The sequence below is a fragment of the Balaenoptera acutorostrata genome, chromosome 3, assembly GCF_949987535.1.
Source record: "Balaenoptera acutorostrata chromosome 3, mBalAcu1.1, whole genome shotgun sequence".
Taxonomy (NCBI): domain Eukaryota; kingdom Metazoa; phylum Chordata; class Mammalia; order Artiodactyla; family Balaenopteridae; genus Balaenoptera; species Balaenoptera acutorostrata.
Window position 1 is genome coordinate 52,781,732 of NC_080066.1, and position 16,390 is coordinate 52,798,121.

General features: G+C 45.8%; 1 protein-coding gene across 10 annotated transcripts in view; it reads right to left on the reverse strand.

Annotated features, from left to right (window-relative positions):
* The window catches only part of ADAMTS17 (ADAM metallopeptidase with thrombospondin type 1 motif 17), a 372,624-nt gene that overhangs the window by 155,975 nt on the left and 200,259 nt on the right, over positions 1-16,390 (reverse strand). For all 10 annotated transcript variants that reach the window (XR_009007372.1, XR_009007376.1, XR_009007375.1 and 7 more), the window contains 2 exons: positions 13,027-13,167; positions 10,891-11,041 (listed from right to left, as the gene is read on the reverse strand). Coding sequence is in view for 3 of the 10 variants with exons in the window: in XM_057542046.1 (XP_057398029.1) it covers positions 10,891-11,041; positions 13,027-13,167 (292 nt within the window). In the remaining 7 variants the exon portion in view is untranslated. The remainder of the gene's footprint in view (positions 1-10,890; positions 11,042-13,026; positions 13,168-16,390) is intronic.

Sequence of the window (16,390 nt, forward strand, 5' to 3'; positions counted from 1 at the left end):
TCACTACTCACATTTTGCAGATGAGGAAATAGAATTAAGTGACCTGCCCAAGCCGCAGGGCTGGAACCTGTCCTGACCCCAGAACACACTCTTACCCATTGGTTATACTGCCTATGGGTCCCCAGTTTCCTCTCCCCACTCCCCCACCCACCCACCTCTGATCTTGCATCCTCTCCGTCAGCCGGCCTTCAGAGCTCATCCCTGTCTTATTTGCGGTGGAATGGACTGCTCTGTGCCCTCTGCCCAAGGTGTTTTATCAGCAAGCATTGTTGGGAAGCTTAATCTTTGGCTTAAATGAAATGGAAAGCCATGGGTCCAGTCCAAAGAGCAAGGAAAAGAAAATGGATCCCTGGTTCTAGCATCTGTTACCTCACTAGCCACATTTAAGGTTTGTTGAAAGTCGTGCGGAGAATGCCGCAGAATTCCTCAAGGTGCTGCATGACAAATAAGCCTGGGCCGAGCTTCCTTCCTTGGAGTACCATGGAAATGCGGGGAAGGTCTGAATTTCCCAGGACAAAGACACGACTGCTCATGCCTTCAAGGCTTTGTCGTTTTCTTCACCTGGTGGTCTCTCTCTTAAGTACTCTCAAGGTTATTTTGACACTCTTCATGCACTGTTTGGAGAGCAGCTCTGACTCAAGACAATACTGAAGGGAATGGTTATGTAAAAGCCCTCAGAAATCTGTTGCTGATAACATAAGCCAAAAGGGAGATAAAATGCTAAGAGCTGGATGAAAAATTACTCATCCAAAATTTCCACACATAACTACTGTGGTTTGAAGCCTTCCCCCAGGCCAGCGTGCCAGCCCCACTTCTGGAAGGCTGGTTACTCCTTCCATGTTCCTGAAGGGTGCAGAGACTGTCACCTGGCTGGGGACACCTGGGGTGGGTGCTGCTGGGTGAGGGTAGGGCTGGGGCACTGGGCACTCAGCTGGCAAGGAGGGTGGGCAAGAAGTGAAGGATAACACACAACTTGCAAAGTCTGGAGAGCTCTGTGAGGAGGCAGTCCACTGTAAAGGTTCAAACACTTCTGGAAAATTGGGGCCCTCTACTGCCAAAGTTCAACAGTTCTGAGAGAGGTGGCAGATGCTGGGCAGGAAGCCGAGACTGAGGCGGGCAAGCGGCTTTCGACCTGGCATCCAGCCAGGCCCTGTCTCTCTGAGAGGAGCAGGGCAAGGCTCCTGGTCCACCAGCCACCACCACCCCACCCCACCCCACTGCCCCCGGCCAGGTACACTGGCATTAAAGGGGCAGGTTTCATTTAGATCAGCAGTTCCCAAACCAGGCTGAGCCTGAGAATCTCCGGGGAAGCGGAATAAAAAGAAATAGCTGAAGCCCGTCCCCCAGAGATTCTAACACAGAAGGTCTGGAGTGAGGCACACACACTGCTGCCATTCTCTGGAGGAGATTCTAATGACCCACCAGGTTTAGAAACGACCAACATCAGAGAAAAGAATACTGTTGGTTCCAAGGTGGAATTCCAACACCCTGAGCTTCCTGGATACCAAATCCATCAAGATGACCATGAGAGTCTCCCTGGGACTTGGGAAAGGACAGAAAGAGGCTTCCCAGCCTCGGGACTGGAAGCACACCAAGAGAGAGATACTGGACCCTGGAGAGCAATTCCTGGAGGTTACAGGCTCCCAGAGTGGCAGGAGGAGTGGTGAGGACAGACAGGGACAGATGCAGAAAAGGACCAGGCAACGAGACTGTCAGCTAAACAGCATCTCCTCTACCACTGACTCCAGGAAATGAGTTGATGGAAAAAATGATATAGCTAACGTTTACTGAGCACCTACTGTGTGCTAAGTGCTCTAGTTCATTTGTTACTTACCCCTCATAACAACTCTATGCTGTGTAAGTAGAATTATTTTTCCCATTTTGCAGATTAGAAAACGGAGGCATAGAGAGACTACATAACATGCTCAAGAGATGGAGGCAGGACATGACCCTGGGCAGCATGACTGGAGAACCCATCTTCTTAACCACTGTGTGATATGGACAGCACCTCCATGGTGTGCTGAAGGCCAGAAGAATTAAATGGAAAAGAGCAAAGGCGTGAACATTAGGTAGAAAAGAATGCATAAGATCCTCTAATGCTGATTACCATTCAGCACTGTTGCCTTCCTGCAACAACTGGCTTATAGCTTCTGTGCTCAATATTTTTTTTAAAAAACAGCATAATATGCACGTCTCAGTCCACTGCGCACGCCATGACACATTGGCACACCCCTGCTCAAGTCAACCAATGAGGCTGTTATGCATCACTTCCCAGCACCTTCCTTTCCCCGTGGGGCAGTCAGGCATGCGCTTTGGAGCAGTGATGGTGGCATGTTTTGCTGAGGTGCAGGAAGGATGGAGGGACAAGTGGTCATTACATAGCACCTTTCAACTAAGAATCTCCAGGAACCAGGTGAGGAGGGGGGACAGATAAATTTCTCTTTCATATTGAAAAGGGTTGAGGGCTTTGTGATGCCATGATCCTTGGCAGAACGTTACCCTAACTCCCCACCTCTTGCTTCTGTCTCCAGTAGCAATGGTACACTCTTCCTCTCAGCTGATTATAACTACTTCCGGCCTTCTCACCCTCTGTTTCACCTGGCAGAATATCTGACCTTAAATAGCTTTAAGTCTTGTTAAATAATGACTTTGCTTTGCAAGCGACTTTGCTGATGTAGACAGGAGGAACTTGTAATCATAAAAAAAGATGGATTGGGCTAATTGCATAAAGTTCATTTCCCCTTTCTAATAAATATTTACCATCCAATGTTTATAACTTTTAATGTTTGGACTTTCTTGAAATGCTTTATTGAATTAAAACCATCACATTACCATTGGCTAAAAGAGGAGACAGCTATATTTGCCAACAACTTCTGCAACAAATGCCAGCTATTGATGCCAATTTTTTTTCCTTTGGTAGTTCATATTTCCACAGACAGCTTTGTGCCTTACAATACCCGCATTCTGCAGGCAGACATGAAAGATGCAATGATGATGGTGTGGGGATCTCCAGGGCCCTAGAAATGAAAATGGACTGTATTTTAATTTTTCTTCATTCTCTGGTATGCAAATGTTTAAGAGAGCAGAAATATTTGAAGCTAGGCTGCTCCCAAAGCAACTGTAATGTTTTTCCAAAGTTATTTACCCTATACCCTTGGATAAGGAAGTGACTCTTAATTTTGTTTGGTCTTAAAATGGTTACGAATTGTGAATGCCAAAAGAAGAACACACACAGAAGTCCAATCAGAAGGAAGTTCAGTATTGAAAATTCCACCTAAAGAAGAGGAATAGTCACAGAAAGGCAGCCCGTCCCTTGGGGAGCAAATGCTGACTGGCCACTGCCTAGCACCCAGCACCTGGCCTTGTACTCTGAAGTACATGGTGGAGCCTGTGAACCCTTCTCAGAATAATATTGGTCAGTGCATAATTAAAAAATACATTAAGTTTAGCAACAAAACAATTAAGTTCAAATATAATGCAAAATACAAATTTTTAATATAGTAACACATGTGTTTCCTTGTCAACACATTATATAAGATCTGGCCCTAGGTCTAATAACAACTGTAATTTTGAACTAGTCATGACTATAAATGATAATTCCAAATAGCTGCTACAACTTTCATGCAGTATGAAAAGGATCTGTGATTCCTAATCACGTGACAGTCACAGGTACTGCTGAGACTGCTGTGGCTTATTGCCCACACTCATAATGGAAGGAAATACTCATTTTGGTTACAGGTTGGAGAAAAATAAGGATGTGATCTTTTCCCTATCCCTGTTCACAAATTCTCTGAAATCTATCTGCAGACCTTAGCTCAGAACCCCTGCTTTGACACAATAACAAAGATGCGTCCATGAGAAACGTGATCCCCTGAGACCGTATCCTCTACCTTCCGCCAAGGATAAGATTTTGTTCCTCGTAAGAGGCAGCAGCAAAATGAAAACTGCCCACCAGTAGTCACGGTGGTTAGTATTTTTCTCAAAATATAATCTATCCAGTTTCTTTTCTTCTTATTTTTATGGTCTGTATTCCAGAAAAAGAAAAAGAAAATGTTCAACTCTTGAAGCACCAATGTGTTTTGTGGTTTTATTCCCTTGGCAGCGTCCATACTGTGTTACACCCCATTATTATTTTCTTTTCTGTAATAGGCTTAAAGTTCTAGAAATGTTTTAAGACAGAAGATTCACACACATGCACGCACACACAACCCACTTGCCTCATTAATGTTTCTGTGCTTTTCCAAGCTACCCCCGAAGGCCCGGTGCAGGAATGCAAGCTGAGGGGGTTGCCAGGGAAGTCCTCCTCATGGACACAGCCTTGGGGGAGCCAGGACTTGGGAACACAGACAGCAGCGTTCCCAACTGGCATGCATGTGTGTGGTTTTTAAGAAATTCCTCCAGATTTTTGGAGTTGTAACGTCTTCACGATATTCATTCCCCTAAAACTCCTGGCTATGAGTGTTGTCCTTCTTTTTCATGGCATCTAGTTGGTAGTAATTTTTTTTTCCTATTAAAAAGGTGTAGAATTCTAAGGTGGCAGGCTTTTTTTCTTTCAGAGCTTTAAAGATGCTGCTCCATGGTCTTTCTTCACTTGCATTGTTTCTAATGAGAAATATGCTGTTGTTCCTACCTTGGTTTATCTCTACATAACTTGTCTTTTTTCCTCTGGCTCTTTTAAGATTTTCTCTTCATCACCACTTTTAAGCAATTTGATTATGATGAGCTTTGGTCTGGATTTCTTCATGTTTCTTGGGGTTCACTGAGCATCTTGGATCTGTGGGCTTGTGATTTTCATCAAATTTGAAAAAACTGTCAGCAATTACTTCTTTAAATATTATTTTAGTCCTCTCTCTCTCACCTCCTTCAGGGCATCAATCACATATGTCTTAGGACACCTGAAGTCCCACAGTTCTCTTTGTTTTCAGTCTTTTTTCTCATTGTGTTTCACTTTGGATAGCTTCAATTGCTTTATCTTCAGCAGTCATCTCTTCTGTAATCTCTCATTTGCCAGAAATCTCAAGTAGGGTATCTTTCATCTTAAATATTGTAGTTTTCATTTCTAGAAATACCAGTAGGATCTTTCCATATCTTCCATATCTCTACTTAACATGTTCAATCTTTCTTTTTGCTACCTTCCTGAACCTGGAATATGGTTATAACTTGTTTTAATGCCTTTGTCTACTAATTCTATCACCTATGTCATTTCTAGGTCAGTTTTGATTGATTTTTCTCCTCATTATGGATGTATTTTCCTGCTCCTTTGAAGGCCTGGTAATTTTTTATTTGATGCTAGACATTGTGAATTTTATTTTACTGAGTGCTGGTTTTGTATTTCTATAAATGTTTCTGAGCTTTGTTCTAGGACTTGGCTAAGTTACTTGGAAACAGTTTGATCCTTTCAGATTTTGCTTTTAAGCTTATTGGGTGGGACCAGATCAGCATTTAGTGTGGGGCTAGTTTTGCCACTCTACTGATACAACACCCTTCTGTGTACACTACCTGATGCCCATGTGAGCCTCAGAGATTGTTCCCCCTAAGATTTTCAGATGGTTCTTTTCCTGGCCTTGGGTAGTTTTCTCACACACATGCGTTTCTCAGTACTAAACTGAAGATTCGTGCAGATCCTGTGCAGACTTCTGAGGTTCTCTCTTTGTAAAGCTCTTTTGTCTGTGGTACTCTGCTCTGTGAACACTAGCTGCCTCAGCCTCCCAGTACTCCTGGCTCTGTTTCTTCAAGTCAAGAAGTCTGCTGCTTCTTCACAGCCCTCCCTCTCTATGCCACAGCCTGAAGACTGCCCAGGCAGTACGCCAGGACAATCAGAGGGTTCACCTCATTTGTTTCACATCTCCCAAGGATCACAGTCCTTCCTTGCTTGATGGCCACTGTCTTGAAAATCGTTGTTTCATATATTTCATCTGATTTCTTAGTTGCTTCAGGTGGGAGGATAAATCTGGTCCCTGATACTCCATCTTGGCCGAAGGCAGATGTCAGGATAAGAAATTTAAAGGCAATATTGGGACCATGATCATTTCATTACATGATATCCATTTCAATCCTCAAGGGCATTAAAGAATAATGATGGTTATAGAGATCAATTGGGCGTTGGATTACACGACATTTCGGTTGGCGCTGAAGGTCTCTGGAGTTTTGTATAATGCTTAATTTTTCATGGCCCTGAGGAGTTCAATATAGAAAAATGCTGATCCTGGAGATGTACAAAGATAGATTAGTTCTGTGCCCCCACAGTGGGGAGCCAGTGTTATCCAGAAAGGTAACAGCAACACATTCATCAGCTCAAATGATTGGGTGCTTACTTTGTGATAGACCCAGTTCTCAGCACCTTACGTGTATTAACTCACCAGGAATCTCAGATTTTAACAATGAGGATATTAATTAATGCACAGAGAGAGACACGGCCGCTAGGAAGCAGGCTGCAGTCTCTTCACTACCAGACTTGTACTGTCCTGGGAGGAAGCCACAGGAAAGGTTTGTATGAACCCTTGCAAGATATTTGACAGAGTCTTACATGTATGTTGGTGAACCAGATGGAGAAATGTGGACTCAGGCTTAGAGAGCCAATTCATTTTACGGGGAGGCCTGTTAAGGGTTTCTCCTTTGCCTGTGAACTTGTCCAGTCTCATCAGTGGTTGGGTGAAGTCACATAAGAACTTAAATTTACTGTTAGGGTCATGAATGGATTTCAGAGCAACACATACTTGAACATCTACTATGTGCCAGGCACTGGCTGAGGCAGTTGGAAAATATTGTTGAGGAAAAGTAAGATTATTGCCCTTGAAGGATTTAAAATCTAGAAGAGGGAGATTATCAAAACAATAGTCATATAAACAAGCAAATTATATAGCATGTTAAAGGATGATAAGTTTATGAAAGCAGGGTTTTCCCTTAGGAGATCAGGAGATCTGGGTGCCACAAAGGTGGCAGGGGAGAGTTACCTGATGGAAATTTTAAATAGGGTGGTAGGCTTCCTTGAGGACATTACATTTGAACAAACAAACAAACAAATAAAAAACTCAAAAAAGATGAGGGGCTCAGTCACGTGGACAACTGAGAGAAGACCGTCCAGGTAGAGGAAACAGCCAGCAGGAAGCAGAGTGCATCCCCACCAGGAGCGTGCCTTGTGGGTTCGAGGAAGAGGAGGAAGGCAAGTAGAACTGGAACAGAATAGATGAAAGGGAGTGAATAAGGGGATGAGGACCAGGAGGAAGAGAACGAGGCTCATCCCAGCACCAGAGTCCGTTTTACAGGGGGAAGAAAGGAACAGGACAACATATGTGTGCCTCCTGTTATACTGAACATCAACTGAAACACAGACCTATAAATGCACAAATGAGCAAAACACCAATCAAGCGAGCTTTAGAATCCCACAGGGTGGTGCCTGGGTGAGATTCCAACGATGTGTCCTAGGCCTAGGGCAGCATCCCCAAGTCCTGGGTCCCAGCAGGCAACTGCCTCTCTCATCCACCAGAGCCTCTTTGGCATTAGTATGACATTTTCCCCAGCGTGAGAAGTTACTGCTTTCTACCTGGTAGATCTGTGCTGAAGGAAGCACCACCAGCCTTGCAAGCAGGATGATCACCACCAGCTAAGGCTGATGCTGAGTCAGCTGAGCACCGCCACACCCCTAAGGAGTCACTCCTGCCGAGACAGGCTGGGACCTGGGACCTGGGACCCTCTGTTGCAGTGCTTGCACCTGGACAAGTGTCTCCTCAAGCAACAAAATACAAAAAAACTATAAGGAACTAAAAATAACTGTGTGCAGACTTCCCTGGTGGTCCAGTGGCTAAGACTCCACGCTCCCAATGCAGGGGGCCCAGGTTCAATCCCTGGTCAGGGAACTAGATCCCGCATGCCGCAACGAAGAGTTCGCATGCCGCAACTAAAAGATCTCGCATGCAGCAACTAAGACCCGGCACAGCCAAATTAATTAATTAATTAATTAAAAACAAATAAACAAACCAACTGCGTGCATGCACATTTGGGGCAAATTCTGGACAGCAAGATACAAAAAGACCAAAGCAAACCAACTGCCACTTCTGAAAAGCCAGGAGCAAAAACAGGGTGTCAGGAGCAGAAGCAGGATACTGCACATGCCCCCTGCACACAATACCACCAAAGGGGTGGTCAAATCACCTAGGCCACCCCTCCAGCCCGACCCCTGGATCCGCCCCTACCCTCACCCCATATAAGGAACCCTCAGGGAGGGAGCAAGCAAAGGAACCTGTTACTTGTTCTCACTACCCCCATGCTGTAGCAGGGGCCCCAATAAAGCCTTGCCTGAATTTCTTGTCTGGCCTCTGATCAGTTTCTATTGATTAAGGAGGCCAAGAAACCTGGTCAGTAACACTGCTAGGATTTGGGGAGGAAAATATCAACTTTGTTTTGGTACTGGTGGAATTCTCAAGGAAAAGGCAAGCAGGAAAGCATATTTCGTGGTTCTTGGTGAGCTGTAGGAATAAATGTTCAGCTGCATTTTAACTTACAAAACAAAAGATCTCACTTTATATAGTCGTATTTTGAGCTTCTAGGGAGAAAGGAGCAACACAGCTGAGCTGAACATGCCTTGCTGACCTCTCACTGTCCTCTTCAAACAAAAAGATGCTAATGAAGGAAAATAAAATACCAGGTTACGTTTCTCTCCTTTGGAATCTGTCTTTGAATGAATGGAGCCTGCCTTTTCTCCTGCAGGAATAGTCACACCTGGGCTTGGTCTCCAGCCCATCCCTTTCTGGCTGAGTGACCTTGGTCCATTACCTAGCCTCTCTCAGCCTCTGTTTTCTCATCTGCTAAGTGGAGTTCAAAGCCCCTGCCCTCAAGGGTTGCAGTCAGGGTTTCATGTGACAGTGCATGGAAAGAGTCTAGCCTAGAAGATCATGAGCCACTAGTAGTTGTACCTCCCTCCTCCTCTCTCCTCACCCAACTGATGTGCAACAGCCTGGCTCCTAGAAGGCAATGGCTGTGGCTCTTTGGGAGGAGGCAGCCTCTGTCCAGCTCCCACCCCAGTCAATCCTGTTGGCCAGGGAAGACTCCACAGTGGGCAGAGTGGCCACTGTGTGTCCACTGACTCAGCTGGGTGCTTCCCTCTTCTCCATTCTGGGTGCCCGGGGCACTTCTACCCTTCTCGAATGCTCGGCATCCTCCACTGGGGTACCATGCACATGGATCTCCTGGTGTTACCACACCATCAAAAGACCCTCTGAAACCTGCCCTCTCCGATAGTTCTGTGCCGTCATGCACTTTAAGTGACTGAAGGCTGGGACAGACAAACAGGATGCCTCTTGGCCAGCCTATGGTACATGAATGAGTGCCTCAATGGTTAAGCCTTAACGGTCAAGGCTGATGGTGAGCACCAGACATCGCAGCAGACCACTGGGGATGATCGGATCCGGGGGCTGGTCCCATCTCCCCAGGGAGGTGTCCTTCAACCCAGCCATGGCTGGGTGTGAAGTGGGAGACAGCTTCCTGTTACCAGGGCCTGGAAGAGAGACCCTTGCTGGCACCTCCACAGCGGAATGGAAGAGGAAGACTCAGGACAACCCTGTGAATAAATGCCCTCTGAGGAAACAGCTAGCAGGAGGTGCTAGCCTGGTTGTGAGGCACGGCCCTTTTCCATACCCCAAACAATGGCAGGCAGTGCCCCACCTGCAGATTCCACCCAGATTTCCTGAACCAATTCACACATAGCCAGGAAACACTCAAGAGGCAGCATCCCGCCTCCCGGAGTCCAGGCTGACCTGCTGTGCTGGCCGGGATCCCAGGGTCTCATTTTGAAGGCACAGTCCCGGTCTATCCTTCTGTCTTGGAGTTGCTCCCGTCCTGAGTTCTTGCTCTGGGCACCCACCCAGCCCTCCAGGCTGCCTCCCTGGGACTAGATGCTGCCCTGAGCTCCAGGCCGGCTGCCACTGGGTGGCTCCTGAGTCTCACACATCCCCAGCTGGTTCTCCTGCTCCTGTCCTCCTGCCCCATGATGGTGCTGGCTCTGCATCCATCCCTGAGCCAGCTGCCAACTGCTGGCTGAACCACAGGCTGCTCTGGCCCTCCCCTGGGGCCCCAGCATGGAGATAGCCTGCCCCAGGGCCTGGGCACATCCCTCCCACCCACAGAAGTGGCCCAGCTGTCTGCAGTACGGTGAGAAAGTGCACACTCTGGGGGTGAACAGACTTGAGTCAAATCCTCTACTTACCTACTGGCCAAGCCATTCTGAATGATCAGTTCACCCCTGAGGCTTGATGTTATCATCTGTACCCTGGGGGAGAGTAACCTCGGGAGTCTGTGGTAAGGGTTAATTGGGATCAGGCACATTGGAAGCTTTAGGGCAAAGCATGTGGGCATTGTTCAGTAAATGGTAACATTTTAATGGGGTTATTAATACTATTATCATATAATCAATTTATTATTTGTTAAATGTTCTCAATATGACACTCTCCAACGCCCAGTAGTTTTTAGCTCTCTTCTGTATCTGTGCCGGATTTGATATCAGGCGACATTGCATCACCTCCAAGAATAGGTTAATTTACTTTTTCCTAGTGTCTTAATGTTTTCATGTTAAGACATTAGGCTACTAAGAAAGAAACACCTTTGGATTAAAAAACAAAACAAAATAAAACATTAGGCTATTGGTGTCAGCAGTAACTCTGAACCATCCCCCTGCCTATGTGTGCATGTGTGTGTACGTGTGCATGCACATGTGTGCGCATGCCTCACTCTGGGTGCCCCGTGAAGTGGCTCATGAGGTATACGCGTGTGCATGTATGTGCATGCATGTATGCACATACGTTTATGTGTGTGTGTGTGGAGTGTAAATGCCTGTATCCTCCAACAGAAGCCAGATGCTCCTTCCTGAGCCAGCCTTCCCCTCCCGAGGCTGCTTACCTCCATGTTTCTGCAGAAGGTGGCGTTGGTGCCAAAGAGGATCTGGCACTGCTCGTTGGCGCTGTAGTGCATGCCTGGCAACTTGTGGGGCAGGCGCACCGCGTGCTGGCTCCTGGGGTCTGTGACCAGCAAACAAGTGCTAACTTTTGACCTGAAACAGCCGAGAGGCAAGTTGGTTTGCAAATGTACCACCCAGGTTTTTGTTCTGCTTTTTCAGTCACTGAGAAGCAGGAACCTCCAAATTATTTATGGGGAGATGACCAGGCACCAGACACATGGGCTGCACTTTTTGCTCTTTTTCCACATAGCTGAATGCAGATCTTTACTCCAGAGGCCATGAGAACTGGGCAACTAGGAAAGGGCCTGGGCGTTATCACCCACATGGCTAATGTATTTTTGTCAGGGAGTCTGAGTGCTTTCTTGGATGAAAATGCTTTTGAAATAGAGTCCTATGATATTTTCTTAGAATGTGGCTTTAGCAAAAGTCACTATGAATAAAGAAACAATTGGAGTAGGGTTGTTTTCTTTTAAATAAATAAATAAATAAATAGGCAGGCTTATTTCCAATTCAGTAGATTTTCTTGGGGGGCCTGTCAGGCCATGGCTGCTGGCTGGTCCAGGTACCTCACCTGGCCATGAAAGTTGGCTGGTAGCACACCGTGCAAAGGACTTGGGGATTTCAACCAGGACGGAAATGTTCAGAGATGCTGAGAACAGCTCTGAAAGATTAAACTGGGGGTTGTGTGGCTGTGGCTCCATCAGGAGTTAAATACTTGAATGCTTTTATTTTTTAATTCCTAAAACAAGGCAGATGGGAGTAAAAAGAAAACCCAGCCTCTTGCCAAGATTCTTGAAGAAAAGAGTTGCACGCACGCGATACACACAGGCTGATACTGGTTCACCTCTCCTGGGCTCAAACTCATGGGACACTTCAACAAAGTCAGTGGGACCAGTACTGTGTATGTGAGCAGATGAAAATACCTTTGTTTCACTGACCCTTCTGGGTAAAATGAAATAATGTCAAGTGGCTTCCAACATTGCATTATGATTTGGTGATACAAGTACTCAGTAGGAAATAGCCTACATTAAAACTAATGAGGCTATTTTTAAAAATTATTTTTTCTATTTATTTATTTATTTATTGGCACACCAGGTCTCAGTTGCAGCATGTGGGATCTTCGCTGTGGCACGTTTAGTTGCAGCATGCAGGATCTTTAGTTGCAGCATGCATGTGGGATCTAATTCCCCGACCCTGGATTGAACCTGGGCCCCCTGCACTGGGAACGTGGAGTCTTACCCACTGGACCACCAGGGAAGTCCCTAATGAGCCCATTTTTAAGCCCTGTGTACCATTTAGTTTCCCAATCACAGGAAACCTCATGAAAGAAGACCCAGGATGAAGCCAGAGTGATGCCTTTGGTCCTCCTCCCTGAGTTCACTGGGCACTCCACTGTGTTATTGGACTATAAAGCTCTGTGTGTAGGAGAGACTCACTGACCCCTTCCGTCTCCATGGGGTGTAGAGATGATGCAATTAAGTGGTGAAACAATCAGGGTCTGCCTGTCAAACCTGTAAGTTCAGCCCTGAGGTCCTGACACTAAGGGATCCACATTGTATATGAGCACAGACTCTGTTTGACAAAGTTCTGACATCAGATGGCCAATTCTTCCACGGAAGTCTGAGAATGGAGTGATGCAGACACAATCTGGAAAGAAAGTGACTATGAGATAAACTCATCCCAGTCCCACACGTGAGGAAGGTGAGCAAGCCCTCCTCCCAGCAAATGGACTCCTGTCCAGGGAAGCAGCCTGAGTGTTGTGGAAATGCCCTGTTCTACAGTAGCCAAAGTGTGCCACTAGGGTGGTGCCCACCCACAGTCAAAATAATGCAGAGAAGTGAAATGAAATCTTGTCAAGATACAGTCACTGCATTGACATTTCCATCGATAAGATTTATGATCACCAGCTGGGTGCCCAGTGTCATACCAGATGCACACTTGGGAGGAAGCTTGACCAGCTGAGAATTCTAAGAGAGTCACTTCTGCTCACACTGGCTGAGACTCCAACTATCATGTCTTTAGGAAGTATTTTAGTACTTTCTATTGCGTTGATTGTACAGAACAATTCAAGGACTTACTTGAGGAAGTTTTCAAGGTCATCTCGACTGCAGGAGGACCAGGAGAGGTCGCTGGGGTTCCGGCCTTTCACCCACTCTCCCGACATGATGTGGGACCTGCCAGCGCAGGAGGAGTGGTCGTCATCGTGGTTCATTCCCAAGCTGCCCAAGGGAAAGGAGGGGAGAGGACACTCATTACAGGCTTCTCATCTCCTCATCCAGGTTCTAGCACACTATGCTAACCTAAATCACGTCTTAAACACAAAAGGGGGCACAGGTGATACCTGGTTCTCTGCCACTCTCACAGAGCAGACCAGGAGTCACAAGCTTATAGAGAAACAGAGAGGGTGATGACTTGCTTAGCCAGTGAATGGAGACTGATTGACCACGTAACAGACAGCATTCACTAAACAAATGAATAATAAATGAATGAACCAATTACATTAACTGCAATATTATAGTTCTGATGTTTGGACTTGCTTTTCCACATTAACATATCCTAGCGTTAATGATCTAGTGTTTCATTGCCTGCAGAGAAGTCACTACGCTAACGTGTAGTGGGAACCAACCAAGACTTTGACTTATGAAAACTCATGAACAATTATGGCTTTTCTTTCATGTCACTATAGCTGGGTCCACCAAGATCATACCTGTCATCTTCCCACCCAGTTGTACCTGGAAGACACCAGGATGCTGGCTTAGACGACGGAGGCTGACATGCAATTTGAGCTGAACAATGATCTCAGTTCACACACACGCTGTCAGTGGGGTAAAGCCGAGACACAGAACACACAGGTGTTCAGGTGGCCCACAGTCTGCTGACCCGTGACTTCCAGGGGAGAGACTCACTGTGCATAAGGATTGCTCACTCTTTGTCGACAGTCCCGTGGAAAACACACACACTTTCATTCATTCAAACATATTTATGAGAGGTTTCTCGAGTGCTGGGAATGGACTAGAAGGAGAAGATACAATGGTGTACAATAAGCCATCCCTGACCTCAAGTCAGCGTGGAAGAGGAGACAGACACAAACAGAGGTAATTATGAAAAGAGGTTCTAAATGCTTCTCTGCAGCCATATTTTCCCAGTTTTCCTCATACGTCTCTGATCATCTTTCATCAATTCCCCTGTGTTCTTGCTCTGCACACCCCCAGGCCACTCCATGCTCCTATACAGAGAGGCTCCCTTGGCCACCCCCACATGGAGCTGGATTAGCTGATGCCACCCCCATCCCTGGAACAACACGGCCTGGCACCCGAGCTCCTGCTCCAGGCAGGCAGGGCCCCCTCTGGTCACCCACACGTGTCTGTTCCCATAGTTGAGGGTACGCTTACCAAGGGTCAACAGTATTTATACTCAAACCTATTTATGTCAGTAGTTCTGTTACTTCAATCAATACATGTGGCTACATGTTGTGTTAACCAACAAAATATGAGAATAAAAGTTAAGTTGTTTTCATGAAAACTAATTTAGCTACTAGCTACAACAGGCTGCCAAGTTGGGTGTGGGCAGACAACTGTAAAAGATGAGGAAAAAAATCACAAAAATCTGCCCCCAGACTGCTTCACATGGGTCTTTCAAATTCTGCTGAATCTAAAAAAGAAAAAAGAAAAAAGAAAAAGAAAGAAACTGGATTTAAACTCATCACATTATAGTTGTGGTTTCTGTGAAGGTTATGGAAGCCCAATCGGCTTCCCTCAAAGAAAAGGCTTTCACTCCCACCACAAAACCGGTGAAAAAAATGAACGTTTTCATGGCTTAAGTTAAAACAAAATGACAAAATGTTTAAGAACATAGGTATAATTTCTTTACATTTCCCCATTTGAACCAATTTTTTGGTTAATGGGTCAGCTGACCAACAACTATCCTGCTATCTTGTTAGAAAGGAAAGCTTCTGCAGTGCTGCCTACATGTTGACGCCACCTTCCCCTCAGTCCAGGCCTCTCCTGCCAAACCTCTCCCTGAAAAATGCCAGCTCCCTGGATTTCCCACAGGCTCTTCCACCCCACCAGGTGCCCTCAGGGCAGCTTTCCATCCCAGCCTGTCCACCAGTGACTGGCACAGAGCAAGCACTCTGTAAATATTTATCAAATGGATTAACTATTTAATGCAGCAGTAAACATCAAAAACTCGGAGGATCCACATGCATGGTATCTAGGGCGGCAGCAGCTTGCTCAACCGAACAATGAAAACCATCTCTGGGTAGATGCAGTCTTGCTCTCCTGCCTAGATGTCAAGACTCCATCCAATTAGGGTTAAGTAGAGAACCAAGAAATTATCAGATACATCTGACCAGTAAGAATAATTTTTCAATGTCATTACTCGGGTTTTTATTTTTTTTCCTGCTTGATATCTATATCTTTATCTGTACCTGTTCCTGTATCTGTATCTATAGCTACATCTATACCTATACCTATATCTATATCTATATCTACATCTATCTCTTTGTTTCAGGAAACATAGGAACTGACTGGTTTTTCAACTGCATGTAGCAAAGGATATTAAAAGTCAGCTTAAATTTGATTTAGGGTTTGACTTGATATCTATATATGAAAGTGGTGATAGGGTTTTCAAATGGGTAGATCTGAAAATGTTGATGGCTTTCAGGGAACTCTGCTGTACGTGTAGAGGTTACAGAAATACAATGTCTCATGAGAAAAGTGGCTCCAACCTCCATCTCTAAGGACATAGTGTAAGCACAGCATGTGGAGCAGGTCAAACTGCATCACTGCCGACCCTGGAGAATCCCATCCCAGGGAGAATCAACACACGATCATAAACCCTCTCCCACCGTCCTGAGCTGGGACGTCCTGAGCAGCCACCAGATGCTCCTTGTTGTTTGGGAAACCACATCAGAGGAGATCCAAGCCCTGGCAGAATGGCCTCGCCACACATGGAGGAATGTTTCACTTGTGACATGCTTCCAACTTTTCTCCGGTGATCAAGCTGCTTGTAAAATCAAAGAGGTTCTTTCGCCCACATTCCAGACTCTGCTGGCCAGAGAACCTGGTCTCTCCGGAGACAAAACTATGTTTACAAAAGTGCTCAGAAACGCTGACTGCGCCCTCAACACCCCTTTGCCTGCAGGGTGTTGTGTTAACGGTTCATTCTGACAGCCCCCAGAGAAGGACTTCCCTAAGGAATGTTCCAGTCAGCAGGATCAGCCAGGAGTGCAACTCTTGGGTTTTCTGGAGCTTGTCTCTAATACAGATTGTGCTTGATCTGGTTTAAGATGTTCAAATGCTAACCAAGTGCCTCATAAATTTACAGTTTGCTGAACTCGCATTGGGGTGGGAGTCTTGATATTTGAGGTCTACATAAACTACGGTTTAGGCTATTTTTAGTTTAAATTAAAGATCACTTGACTGAAAAAATTCATGTTAT